The following is a 14,646-nucleotide window of genomic DNA, read 5'->3' as shown; positions in this document are numbered from 1 at the left end:
CTAAGCCACCACAGAAGGACCAATCTCCACTGTCAGGTGCTTTCCTTGAAATCAGAATTTATCAGTCACACAGTGTCCTAGAGAAGACCCCCATGTCCCCCAGCATGCTTGCAGGGCAGAGCTTTACCCACTCCCATTTCTACATCAGGGGATTGATCAACACATTTCTGCCCTTTGCAGGTAAAATTGCCAGTCAGGATACTGAGATGCAGAGAGCACAGAAAGCAGATGTTGGACAGATACCAAGGGCCAAAGCCACAAAAAGCTGCAGTGTTTGCAGAGCAGTCAGTGGGCAGAGCTGCAGCTTCTTACCAGGGCAATCCAGGCACTGTCATAGGGATCCTCCATACCCTTCTCACGGCACCAAGGCAGGCTTGGCACTCAGTTTCTCTTTGGAAATCAGCAGGAGGGTTGAAGCCTCTCTCCTTTGCTTGGAGGGTCACAGAGCTCCTTTATGTCCCATAGTCAGGGGGGAAATTTGAGCCTCTGTTCCCCATAGACCCAGGTGCCACTGCCAGTGGGGATGCAATGGGAGCACCAAGAATTACTGCTCTGCAGCTGTCTGTGGGCTTCCCTCATGCTTACCTGGCAGCACTGCCCTGCCACAAACCCTGTTCAAGGCCCCTGATGCCAAGGAATAAGGCAAAAGAGGAAGGTGCAATATGGAGCTCAGCAAAAGCAGCAGGTTATGATCCCCTCCTGGCACAGCTGTAGTGCTCTGAGTGCAGCAGGGTGTGGGAGCTTTCAGTGAGAATATCCCACTGAAAAAGTCTCCCAGTCCCCAGGAGAAGGCTTTTCCTGATGTTTCTGCCTTATCATTGCAGCCACAGAGAAGGGCAAGGGAGGCTGAGGTTTCCTCTCCATGGTAATGAAATGCAGCCCACATACCCCAACGCTGGCAAGAGAAGAGGAGAGCAAGTCAGAAGTTAAGGAAGTAGAGAAGTCAGACCAAGTACAAGAGTCAGAACAGAGGAGCAGGAAATAAAGCAGTGGACTGTGTGCCTGAAAAGAGGAGACAGAGCCTGCAGCCTGTGAAAGGATTAGCAGAATAAAAGGAGTTTCAGTTTAGAGCAACAACAAAATCCTATCATAGAGGCTTTAACTTCTCCTTTGAAATAAACACACTGTAACAGTGTTAATCAAATAAAACTGAATAAAACCATGTACTAGCAGACATCTGTCATCTTTATTATTTCACATGCTCCTGAGAGGCCAGATCCCCAGCACCTCTGGCCATTTATCTGCCTTGCTGCAGATATGTGCTGGATGTTTGCTCTCCAGCAGGGCAGCACTGGCACTGACTGATAGGGACAACCAGGTTTCCCTCTCAGTTGTAGGTCCTGCAATTTTGGACCAAAGGACAAAAGGATTTGTAAATTCTCCTATCAAACCTAGTGTATGCCCACATACATACTCAGGATTGCTCACATACAAACATCTAATTGCAGGAGAGCATGATGCTTGCCAGCCAGAGAACTGGATCAGAGGTTCCAGGACTGGTTTTGGTTATTGGAACATCTGCATTTGACTCAAGTACTATAATGAGAATATCCCCACATTGTATCTCCTTTAGTGAGGTCCTTATGGTACAGGTGTGCCCTTCCTACAAGTAGTCAACACATGCCAAAGGAACCTGCTTTGAAAGTATTTTGTGAATACCATGTTACCAAAACAGAGGCTTAAAAGCTTTCCTGATTAAGTTTCTCTTGGTTAACCTGCTCCTGTTGAAGAACAGTAATTGACAAATTATTGCTAATTTTACAAAAAGGTAGAAATTTTAAACCACCCCATTTTTGTGGGTTTAAGCTGCTGGGTACTTGGGCAGAGGTTGGATTACTGATGGCCTGAGCATGGTCAGTCTCCTGGGGCAAGCAGCAGGCTCCAGCTGAAAAGCAAAGCACTGCAGTGCCATAAATGCATCTTGCAGGATTAGAGTACTGCATTCCTGTAAGGCTGCCTTCCACTGCCCGTGGAAAGGGAATCCAAACAAACCCTCATTATTCAGCAATTTATATACCTTAAGCCAGAGCCAAATGTGTGGCTTACTGCTTTTAAAGAACCATTCAAATGGCCCCAGATATATTAAAGGTCCTGTGAAGACTGAAGTTAGCACAAATTTACCTTGATTGCTCTTCTCTAAATTGTGATTTTTTTCATCTAATTGCAGCACAACTGCCTAACACACTCCCAAAATCACAACACTGCAGCTGCCATGCACAAGGTGCATCCACTTGCTCATTCTGTTTATCAGTGGTCTTTGCAATTTAATAACTCTTATATTTTCTTACAATAACAGATGAGAAGGCAGAGGTTGCTCTCTCTCTGGGGAAGGCTATATGCCATCATCCTGCAGACTGGATGATTACTGGAGAGAACAGCAACCCAAAAATTTGGCACCCACAGTAACATTCACTAAAATTCAGGATAAGGATGATATTCCATCCTTGCCACAGGCTCTCCAGATAACAGATATTTCCAGCCCATTTCCCACCAGATGGGCAAGTCTGCTTTTTCCCTGTCCTTTGTGCAGCTGGGCAGGGCACAGCTGTGCCTTGCTGAGCAGGTATTGATTTTTAATATATAAAAATTTAAATTATTTACAGCTCTCCACAGTACCTCATGCAATAGCAAAATCTAACCCTAATCACTGGAACAGTAAGGCTGCATCAGGTATCATTAGTGAAGCTATGCCTGAAATATTTACTTTCCTTAACTCAGCTTTCTGTTCTATCCACACCTTCATTGTTAGAAAATTTTGTTTGTTCAGGCCTTCATTGTCTACACCTGCATATTAGTGCTCAGAAGGTAAATGATCTTTATACATGTAACAGAAGTTAAAGAAAACTCTTGTGTCAGTATTTGAAGCAGCCTGATTTTTTAAATCTTTAAAGCTGTGTGTAGTATAATCAGATTATAAATTCTTAACACAGTAAAATCCTGTTGGAATGCTGGAACAGCAGTTTATAATGGCTGGTCATGTTCTGGCTTGCTAGGAATTTTAACATAAATATTTGAAGTCAGGTTTTAAGTTTAATTTTGTTAAATACTAATCCCTGTAAACATTAAATTATCACTGTTATTTTTACAGCCCTTTTTGAGGGTTTTTCTTTGCAAGCACATTAGCAAAGCAGCCATAATTCATTTTCCACTGATACAGAAGTTCCATTTTTTTGCTTGCATATGAAATTAAATGGCTATTATTTTAATTCCAGGCTTTATAGATCCTTTTATTCTTTATCTGTTTTTCACTAAGAGTTTTCTGAATGCTATTTAAAATCAAAAAAACTCCAGGAAATTGCATCAAATATCTTAACTGCCACATAGCCTAAATTCATGTTTGACTAGAGGTTAAGAAAATGCACTTGAAGTGTTTGATGGTTTTAATTCCATTGAGTCCCTACAGCCTAGCAATTTTATAGAGCTGATGTCTTGATTCAGAATTTCATTTAGTCTTTGTATTTCAGAGGGGGAGGAGGGGACACTTCAATCCTTGCACTGGATGTGCACTTGTGTGCTGCATGGCAGCCTCCCCTCCTGGCACGTGGCTGAGCCAGGGCTCCAGCTCAGCCAGGGCACAGAGCAGCAAGTTCATTTTCTGGGAATAAACAGAGCCATTGGGACTGTCTGTGCTGCCACACAATTTCCAGTTTGCACCAAAATTATGAGCTGGGTATTTTATTTCTTGACTGGCTTTGTATCTGTGTCATGCCCTGAGTTCACAAAGGGGCAGTGGCAGTCAAAACTGGTCACTGACATCCTCAGCTGGGACTGCTTAACTCCTGGGAGCCAATTAACTGGTAATTAGCTGCACCAGAAGCTGCTTCATTTAGCAGATTTCTGCTAAATACATACATAAATAAATATCCATGATGAGTCACATTATTGACATAATACACCTCATATTTAATTTGGATTGAAACAGTTTGCAAAGCACAATTCCTTTTGATTAAGCTCCTTTGTTGCTGTTGCCAAACAGGATTCTCAATTCTTTACAATATTTTCTACTGAAAAAAGATATATTTATTTATAATTCCTAGGCAGGATGCAAAGCTTCAGCACTTGTTGATAAGAGAACTTTTTTAAGCAGTGACACAGACTGTCATCCTGTTGGCTGGGCAATGTCCACCTGGATGTGGGAGTCCTGAGAGGATGGGAGAACTTTTTGATTGTTATTCTATTCTCAGTGAAAACTGCCTGTTGAGGATACAGTATACCAATATATCAAGAGAGAGCTGGACCTGAAATCAGGTTTGTGGTAGTGTTCACAGAGGTCCCAGGATGAGGGAAGAGATGAGGATCTGACTCCGTGTTTCAGGAGGCTGATTTATTATTTTATGATATATATTATATTAAAACTATACTAAAAGAATAGAAGAAAGGATTTCATCAGAAGGCTTGCAAGGAAAAAAGTGGAATGGAATGATAATTACTGATCCATCCAGAATTTCAGATGTACAACAGATCTTTAAAGAAATGTGCATGCAATAAAAAGGAATGACTGATATTTTTCTTTGCTAGCTATACAGGAAATTGCTTGGTTTTATCCAAGAAAGACCAAATATGGTCTCTACATATAATAAATCAATTTTTACAGAACTGAGGGATGCTTTCAACAAGCTGCAAGATCCACTGTTTTTATAGTCTGTGTGTATTGTGTTCTGCAGATAAATGAAAGATGCCCTAAGGATTTTGCATACTAAGTGAATATGCCAAATATTACCAAGTTCCTTTCTTTTCTCACAAGCACAGGGATACTGTTTTCCTTCAAAGTGCAGTTCTTGAAGTGTTTTGGTGAGAATTCAGCTTTTGTTTAAGAAATGAATTTCAGTTCTCATAGTTATATTAAAAGACATCAAAACCCCACATCTAACCCCAAAGGCACTCTCATAGTTCAAAAGCCAAAGGCAAAATGAAAACACTGGATTTTTCAATAAGCCAAATGTTCTAATTGTCACATCATTACCACAGTTCCCAAATGGTTTAGCTCCACATGAAGTGCTGACCTCAGAGCAAAACCACACACTGCATGTGTGTGACTGGTCTGGAAACCCATTCCAGGGCCAGGTCACAAAAGATCCTAAGCACAATTAGATAAACAACTGGAGATTTGAAAGGATGGGGGTTTGGCATTCTCTTCACAGAAAACCAGGTTTGGGACCCACTTCCACTGAGGCAGAGATGGAGCAGGGCTGATGGGAGAGGCTGGACCCACTTCACACCCATGTTGTAACAGCTGGTTTGGGTTCATTCACCTGGCCCAGGAATCACAAGTTTGGCTGCTCGGGCTGAGCATGCAGCTCACAGAGAACAGGCTGGGCTCCTCATCTGGGACTGTCTGAGCTGGAAACAGCCAGAACTTTCTTTCTTTAAGGAGAATACCTTCTGGGTGCAACTATCTGCAGGAGCAGGACAAGGACCAGACACATTTCTGATGGTTCTTCCATGCAAACATTCTACCAATTTTACTACCAGCACTGCTGGATGTGTTACTTGACTGGAGAGATAAAGAGACACAGATATTTTTTCCTTTTTTTTTTATTTTGTATTCCTCTCCCCCATTTCCTATTTTTCTAGGATGTGGAAACTGCTCTCAACATTGTCCTGCACCAGAAAAATAATCATGACATTGGATAAGATCTCAGAAGTGATATATATTTATTTCAGGATATTTTGCTTGCCTTCTGACTCATAATTGTTGGTAACATAATTTTTAAACAAAATCTGAGGTTGTCATGGTATTTTTATACCAATGATTCCATATTATTGTGAAAAGGATGAAAAAAGGCAACAAACACCAAGAAACAAGAGATGATAAAATACAATGCTATGTATGGGAAAGAGTGCATGCTGCATTTTCTCACCCCTAAAGCTGCTCACCAAATTCCCTCCAATTCCTGCTGACCAAGACCTCCTGAAAACTGCTTCTCATCAGGCAGTTTCTGGCATCTTCATTTCTGAAGCATTTCAGTATCTCCACCTATTTTTAAACATGTTCTACACCAAGTGAAGTGAAGGTACTTTTTGGGCACATTTACCACATTCATGGCAGATTTTCATAAGAACATTTTGTTATCAGAAGGAGTGTAGCACTTCCACTCCTACTGATATGGCTTTTGCACATGTTGTGAGTGCAAAGTAATATGAAATCCGTAAGGACTTTGGAAGGTAATTTTGCCTTATTCTTTATTCATTCATGAAGGATATTACATTTATTAAAATATGATTCACTATTTAATTTCTACAAAATTAAATCACTATTTAATCTTCTACAAAAAAAATTAGTAGAATGCTCGTAGGAAAGAACTATCAAGAAATCTGTCTGGTCCTTGTCCTGCTCCTACAGGTGGCTGCACCTAGAACATATTCTCCTTAAACAAAGGAAGTTCTGGCTGTTTCCAGCTCAGACAGAGCTGCAGATGAGGAGGACTGCTTTGGCAGCCTTACCATAACAGTAGGCCACAGACACCTCCTCCCTGCAGCCATTTGGATTTGGGAAAGAGCCCCAGTGCCAGTGCCCCTCAGTGCCCACCACCCAGGCTGCCAGGGATGAGCAGAGAAACACAGAGAGATGAAACACAGAGAGCTCTGACAATGCTGAGTGCAAGCATTCAAAACCCACATCATGTTTGTTCAGCCTGTGTGCAAACCCAGGGCACACAGGGAATATTTCTGTGTCTGCTCTGGGGTGCCCTGACCCCCAGGGCAGCTCTGACTTTGACCCTCACTCTGGAGAAAGTTTTCCAGAATTCAAGATAGACTGGAACCCACAAAAGTGTGAAATAGATTATAGAGAGCAGTGTAGGTGCATCACTGGGTGAGAAATTGAGGTTTTGGGATTTTTAGTGTGTTGTGGATGGCAGCAAGATGGAGGGCACAGGGTGTCATCCTGGGTTTCTTCTCCATGGGTTTGGGTGGCATTTTGTAATTGGGCAGAAAAGTTCCCATTGTGGGCTCTTTGGGATCAGTTATTGGGTTAAAAGGGAAAATAATCCAGGTGTCAGCTCTTAATTGGAGAGTTTAGTCTTAAAAGACCTTGGAACAAGAGATTGTTGGCCACTTTGTGCCTTCTAATGAAAAGCTGCTGAGCTCACAGCAGTGAGACTGTTTTACTGATAAGAAATAATGAACACCTGAGTCTGAACATGAGCTACCTCAAGTGCCTTCAGTCCAGACCCAGAGAAACCAATAACTGGTATCCCCACAAGCCTGCACTGTGCCACATCACTGCCACCACCTTTCTCCTGCAGTTATACCTCACCAGGAGCCAGCCCTCTCCCCTGGGTGTCTCACAGCATGGCCAGATCCCGCTGCTTCCCCTGGTGCTGCTGATGTTTGTCTCTGCATTCCCCACCTTTCTCACCCCCCTGCAGCTCTGTCCATCCCCCACAGCTCAGCCCCTGGCCAGCACAAAGGGCAGACCCTGCCAGCACCACCTCTCAGCTCTGCAGACCCCCTGGAACCTTGGATTTCGTGTCCATTACCAGTCTGAGGGATGCCAGGCTGTGTTTGGATTGCATCCTTTCCTCATGTATGCACAACATGGAAAGGTGACCCAGGGGACAGGGGTGGAAACTAAGAGCCAGCGGAAGGGTGAGCATGTGCATCTGCTCTTTGCTCCCAAAATAGCAGCAAACCTGAGCTAAAAAGAACAAGAATAGGAGAAGGTGGCATGAAAGGAGTCAGTGGACCCATTTGCCTTTGGGCATTTGCTCAGTACTGGAGTGGCCAGAAAGGAATATGATTCCATCCCAAAGAGGCAATGGAAACCAACAGCTCTATCTTGGTAAAAAACACTATGTCTGACCTTCAGCATGCTCCCCAGAACACCACCAGCTCCTCCCAGCAGTGCAGTGTGCTCAGGCACGTTGATCTGTGGAAAATGCAGGTACACAGGTATGTATGCTGGCAAGTAGCAGGTAATCTTTAAGAGGTTTTTATCACTTGAGGTCTTTCTCCATATGCAGGAGTACAACTGTTAAACTGTGGCACACATCAGCACCAAAGACTCTCAAGGCTTCCCCTGCAGACCCTTCCCCACCCTCATGGCCTCCTTTGGGCACTCTCCAATGCCTTCATGTCTTTCTCATGCTCTGGCGCCCCAAAGAGCCCCCAGCACTGAAGGTGAGGCTGCCCCAGCCCAGAGCAGAGCAGAACAATCCCCCCTGGCCTGGCAGTGCTGGGGCTGATGCCCAGGACAGGGATGTCCCTGCTGTCCCCAGGGCACTGCTGGCTCAGCTCCAGTGGCCACTGGCCAGGAGCCCCAGGGCCCTTCCTGCAGCTGCTCTGCAGCTCTCAGTGCCCAGGGTGACAGTGGCTGGGGATTGCCCTCTCTGCCATTGCCTGGGGCTCTCTGCAGGGCTCTCTGCCCTCCAAGGAGCCAACAGCTCCTCCTCATTCAGTGCCATCAGCAAATCCCTGAGGGCTCCTTTGGGTCCTGCTCCAGACCATGAGTGAAGGTGTTGGGCACAGGGCTGAGGGTGGAGCCCTGCAGAGCCCCACTGGGGACAGGCCCCAGCCTGGTGCCACCCCAGCCACTGCCACCCTCCGTGCCTGACCTGAGCCAGCTGCTCCCCCACAATGTAACACACATTGACCCCACATGGAAAAAGAGCACCTGGAGGTTTCCAGCACTCCTTTTCTATACCCAGCACTGCCTGAACTCACATCATCTCAATTGTCTCATGCTGTCCAACATTTTAGCCATGCCACATTATAACTTTACATTTTATGGCTGATCACTAAGCAGCACAGGTATTGCAAGTACAAAATGCTTATGGATTTTTAATATTTCAGACTTTGAGATTGCTTTTTCAAGCACAATCTTAAATCCACCCTTGGTGGCAAGCACACCTTTTGGGCCCATCGTTATAGACAATGATACCCTCTTATTTTTTTACCTCCCAAACTCCCTGGAAATTTGCCTTAATTTGTTCAAATTCCTCTTAGGAGTGGATGAAAAGTCTTCATTACAAAGTCACTTCTAACTCCTTGCAGTAATACACTTGGGCATGGCAGGTGAGAGTTTGCAGGCTGAGGAAGTTGATGCCAGAAAACTCATGGATCCTCAGCAGCAGAGCTGAGCACACATTTAGCATCTTTGATTACTGATAAATGGCAGCACTTCTGCCAGGGCATAATCAGAAACAGTGCAGTCATACAAAATCTGAAATGGGAGCACAGGGGTGGCACGACTGAGTTTTTTATTTGAGCGGGGGCTCTGGGGTTGTTTCCCTTCTTTTGAATAAATAAAAGCCAGCTATTTACCTTCTTTTCCCTGACTGCTGTCGTGTTGTCCTTTGCAGGTAACATCATAGGCTCTGGGATCTTTATTTCCCCCAAAGGAGTTCTGGAGCACGCAGGCTCGGTGGGACTGGCTCTCATCATCTGGGTGCTGGGGGGCGGCGTGGCTGCCCTGGGCTCGCTGTGCTACGCTGAGCTGGGGGTCACCATCCCCAAGTCAGGAGGGGACTACTCCTATGTCACTGAGATTTTTGGTGGGTTGGCTGGGTAAGTATCCTCTCTCTATAAACTGATTTGAAAGCACATTTATGCTGTGTGTTTGGTGTGGGAAACTTGGAAGAGACTACATTTGTTAATAAAAATGCTTCAGCAAAATCAATCTTTCTGTTCTGTGTTAGAAATACCAAATTGTCCCCACACAGAGCTCCCAGTGCTGTTTCCAAGGGAAGGTGACAGATCCTTTCACTTCCCTCAAAGTCCATGACAGAGGAGGTGATGCTGTGTCTCAGTGATGTTCCTGTGTGCAAACCATGAATGATCAGTGCCTGCGTGGAAGAGTTTTACCCATCCCAGGCCAGGCTGGAGCTGCTCACCACAAATAAAACAAAGCTGCTTGACTTGCTGTCCAGAATCACCAAGTAAATACAGAGAGGGGGGAATGCTAACTCAGGGAAGGATTTCTCTTTGAAAATAATACTGATGTGAGGAAGGGACAAGTGAGAGGAGGCTATCTTTTTTACAGTGTACATTTTTTGATGGATTCAACACAATTAATTAAGCTGCCAGCCTGTACTCACAGACTACTAGAGAAGCACCAGAATGTTCTGAGCAGCTCTTTCATTGTGACTAGAGAGGCCAAACCACATGCTGGTGGTTTAGTTAAGAAAAATAAGCACCAGTACAGAAAACTAGAGAAAGAGTAAGGAAAAACCCCCACCAAACCAGAGTATTCCTTCTCATGTGAGATGGAAAATGGGCTTCTAACAGTTGAGCTGGCTGCTGAGCAAAGACAGGCATAACACAGGCAGTCTGTCACCCTGTCCCAAAGGCTGTCCTCTCATTTCTGCCTCAGCTCAGTGCCACACAGGCACAGCCAGCACTGCAGACATGCCTGCTCACAGGGGCATTTCTGATGCTTGCCAAGCTTCAGCCATTGCCCTGACGGTTCATGAAGTCTGTGTTTCTTTAGCTGATGGGATCTCCCCTCTGACTGCTGTCCTGCTTTGCACAGAAAATTACAGCGACATCACAGAACAGATGGAGGCAACAACAGCACTGGCTTGGCTAACCAGATCTGAGCTCCACTCAGGTGTGTCCTCTCATGGGGCAGGAGCACAGCAGAGCTCTGCTTCCCCAGTGCCTGCTGACAGGAGCAGGGTCTGCAAGCAGGGACAGGGCAACTGAGAGCACAGAACCCCACAGACTGGCACAAGTCCCACCCCTGGAACATCACTGTGATAGAGGCCAGCAACACGAAAGGTCCACAAAACCAAAGGAATTCTGCTTTCTAGGAGGGAAAATGAAACTACTTAGAAATCAAGTACAACTAAAATTTCATTTAATTCAATTAAAATTAATTTAAATTGTTCCTCAGCTCCCTCTGCCACATTCAGAGAACTTGTCTGGCCCCTGCAACCACCAAGCTGTGCAGCTGCTGTAACTAACCACACAGCAGCCGACTGATCACTGCCCAGCATGAACCTGGGGACAGCCTCACCTCCCAAGGCAGGAAATTCTGCTTGGGCAGCACTTGCTTGGTGTCCAGGCTTTTAATGCACACGCAATATCAAAAAAGCACAACCTGCCACCTGAAGGGAAGCAGTGTTCCCATCCCGCCTGTGTACAGAAGTTAGCTCTCTCTCAAGAAAAGAAATAGTCCCACTGTTGTGACAAAGTGTTGCACTAGGCAAGAGCCATCAGGCAGGTTTTGGTGTAAAAGGGGGATTTGGGTCATATTTCCCAGTAAAGCCAAGTTGGGATTGTGCCCTGCTGCCCTTTGCTGAGCCACCACCTTAAGGCTGCAGCTCTGTGAGCTCCAGCACCCCCAGCTCCCCACCTGGGAGTGCCCATCCAGCCCTGGCTGGGCACAGGCAGGCTGAGCTTCAAGGGGCTGCCCTGTGCCTCCCTGGCACAAAACCCACTGCTGCTTTTTGATTTAATCCTTCTACAGCTGAGCACATCAAACTCAGCACACAAAGCTTTAGTGCACCTGCCTTTCTGTGCATCTGGCTGTCCCAGTGACCAGCTGGATATTTTGGTCTATTCAGAAAAAGGTGTTTGTTGTAAGACCACAACTGTACCCATCCAGACCACAACAACTCCACTTCTGTTGTCTTGTCCCTGTCTCCCAAAATCCTCCCATTTATTAATTTTTATATATCTATGCAGGTTTTCCTGCACAGATACAAGGCACAAAGAAATACTATTTGATTGTGACAGCCACTGGAGTACTCCATGCCCCAGCTTCTGTGACTGGCAGTATTGATAGCTGATACATAACTATTTATTGAAAAAAATCACATTGCTGTGATGTGAGGAGCTGAATGCAGTAACAGAGGCAGGACAGGGCCACCTTGGATAGCTCAGGGACAGCATGAAGCACTGCTGGAAAGTGGTGGTCATGGCAAACCTTGTCTGGGGACAGCCCTGAGAAGGGACACTGCCCAGCTCCTCTGGCCAAGGGAGGAGGAACAGGTGAGGAAGGGTTCCAGTATTACCACGCTCTGGTCTGGTACCAGAGTGTTACTCCTTCTTTCCTCTCTATTTAGGAATCATTGTGGTTTTAAACAGCATTTGTGTGTGAGCACAAACTGCAGGGAATGGCCACAGCCTGTGCTGCAGGAGCCCTCTGAGCACAGCTCTCCTTGCATGATGTGGGCCTGCAAGTCTGTTTGAGTCAAAAGAACATCACCCCAAATGATAAATAGAGGCCTTCATAGGTATTCTTGCAGAAGAACAAATCCTCCAGTGAGTTTCTGATCAATACCACTCCTTCTGAATGCTCAGCAGTAATGCTGCAGCTACCACAGCAGAGTCTGCTCTCTGGACATTCACCCTCACCAAAATCAGTGCAGAGTTTGCAGCTAGAGCTTTCATAAGTGTCACTCTAAACTGCAAGTGTAACATGGTTCAAATATACTTCCATGTTTCTTTTTCGTTATTGCAAAATTTTGAATTTTCCAAAGGCAGTAAGTCATCCACCAATGTAGGATGGCATTAATTGTATTCAAACTGGCTCCAGTTTAAACCAGTCCAGTTTTTCCTGAGCTGTACTACAGCACCTGTTTCAAACTGTTTTCTTTTGCCAATGCACAAGTAGGGTACACTGGAATTTTAATTTTCATAGGCTGCTTTGAATCCATAACATATCTGAGATCCTTGAGGGAGTCCAGGCATATCCCAAACAGATATTTGAGAACCAATTTCACCAAGTCCACTAGACTATTCAGGACCCAGGTGATACCATGTTGTTTATTTCTTTCCACAGGTGAGGGAGTTAGTATGCTGAGGTATCTGCAAAAAAATTCAGTTTTGGTCCAGGGATGGGTGGCACTCCACATGAATGCCACACCTGCCAGGGGTAGCAGGTGGCACCACTCACTCTGGCTGTTCCTAGGACAGAGGGAGGGCTCTGAGTAGACAGGATCTCACTCATATCCACACTGATGGACTGTGGGCCATGGACTTCAGGGAACTTTGGAACAGGCTCAACAACCAAACACAGCAGAGCCCATCCAGCCAGCAGCTGGAATACAGGCACAGAGATTATTTCACCTGCTCCTTGACCACCAGCATGTGCAGGAGCTCAAATTTCTCATGCAAACTCCAGTGTTCAGAAAAATAAAACCCAACCAAGCAACCAAAACCAACCAAACCCAACCAACGAGTTACATCTTCCTTTTTCTTTACATTCAGCTGTCTCAAACCTGTTATAAAATCTGATCACTTCTCAGTCAGCAACAAGGAAGTTGTTTGACTTCTCTTATTTTTGTGATCCCAGCTACAGAGTAACTATGAAAAGCTGTAGGGTTGAGTTCCATCTCCAGCTCTGTAGCTCAGCCCTCAGGGCAATAATTCTGCCACTTTCCAGCTGAAGAACAAAGTGATTCCAGGTGTGCTAAGCTGTGTCCTCTCCCCCATCATCTCCCATGAGCCATTTTCCCCAGGAGCAGCCATTCCCAGCTGGGCCCCAGCCCTGGCAGCTGCTGGCACTGTGAGCACATGGCACATGCCAGCCTTGCCCCTTGGGCCCCACAGCTGCTTGTTTAGGGATGGAAATGTGATCTCAGTGACCAGCAAGGAGAGCTTTTCCTCAGAAATAGGTTTTAACTAAGACTTACATGTAGAAACACCATTAAAGTGGGCCTATACCTTAGGCAAAGCTTCCTTCTTGTTTTGGTGCCATACCTCTTTTGAGCTTCACATTTGACAGTGCAACTTTGTCCCCCCTCTGCTAAAATTATGCATTTTCTTTAATTTGTGTTATCAAGCCTGCATTTCAGTTCCATGACTGTCATTAATCCATTCCCATTAAACCAAGTTCTAACCAATACCAGCTACCCCACACTCCATATTACAGCATAGAAACCAGGGCAAATTTTGCCTGAAATAGTCTTTTCAGATTCATTCTCCCCACTGAATGTTTTACACAATTCTCCGCCTACATATGTAGGCTAAAAGTTTGTGTAAACTTTGTATGGGTGAAGAAAAACATGGCAGGGAAAACCTGGCAGCCTCTGCAAAGGCCCAGCCAGTCAAGAGCCACACAAAACAGCTCAGGCAGCACCATCAGTATCCAAATTATATTCAGCAAATTGTTATTGTAGTCTTTAGGTCCTGTTTATTCTTCAGTGTGGACCAGCAGAGTTAACTCAGCAAGCAGGATCTGCAGAGCTGTCCCAAGCTGGGTGCATCATCAACAACACCAAATAGCACAAAGCAATCACGGGAGAAAACTGCTCTGAACCACAAGGAAAAACATTAGAAATGGAGGGGAAAAAAAAAAAAAAACAAAAAGGGATTCACACAACAAAATAAAGAGAAAGAAAAAACTGCTGAGTTTATTGTAAAAAACTACAGTGGCAGCTGGGAAGGTACCCAGCTCTGACATTGGTCTGGTTTAGCAAATTATCTATGTAGCTAATTAATTACCCCATCCTTCTCAGGAACAAGAAGGCAAAGTGAAGGATGGGGCTGAGACATTTTGCAGCTCAGCTGAGGAGCAGCCAGAAGCAGCACTGCCTCCAGGCTGCTGACACAGAGAGGCTCCCTCAGCTGTGCAGATTTCAGGGCTGGGAGCAGGGTGGGTGCAGCCCCTAAAGAGCAGCCCACGTAATATAGAAACTATACTGTCATATTTGGAAATATTATCTCAAATCCTCATTTGTGTCATGCATCCCTGCACAT

The 14,646-nt window shown here is 45.2% G+C and overlaps 1 protein-coding gene across 2 annotated transcripts in view; it reads left to right on the top strand.

Annotated features, from left to right (window-relative positions):
• SLC7A10 (solute carrier family 7 member 10) overlaps window positions 1-14,646 on the top strand; it is a 40,542-nt gene that overhangs the window by 13,527 nt on the left and 12,369 nt on the right. For both annotated transcript variants that reach the window (XM_054296315.1, XM_054296313.1), the window contains exon 2: window positions 9,303-9,507. In XM_054296315.1, the coding sequence (XP_054152290.1) occupies window positions 9,303-9,507 (205 nt within the window). The remainder of the gene's footprint in view (window positions 1-9,302; window positions 9,508-14,646) is intronic.

The sequence above is a fragment of the Melozone crissalis genome, unplaced genomic scaffold, assembly GCF_028551555.1.
Source record: "Melozone crissalis strain CALT ecotype California unplaced genomic scaffold, PUWL_Pcris_2 ptg000007l_1, whole genome shotgun sequence".
In the NCBI taxonomy this organism is placed as follows: domain Eukaryota; kingdom Metazoa; phylum Chordata; class Aves; order Passeriformes; family Passerellidae; genus Melozone; species Melozone crissalis.
The sequence above is the reverse complement of the archived record's forward strand: the minus strand, read 5'-3'. Positions and strand labels throughout refer to the sequence as shown.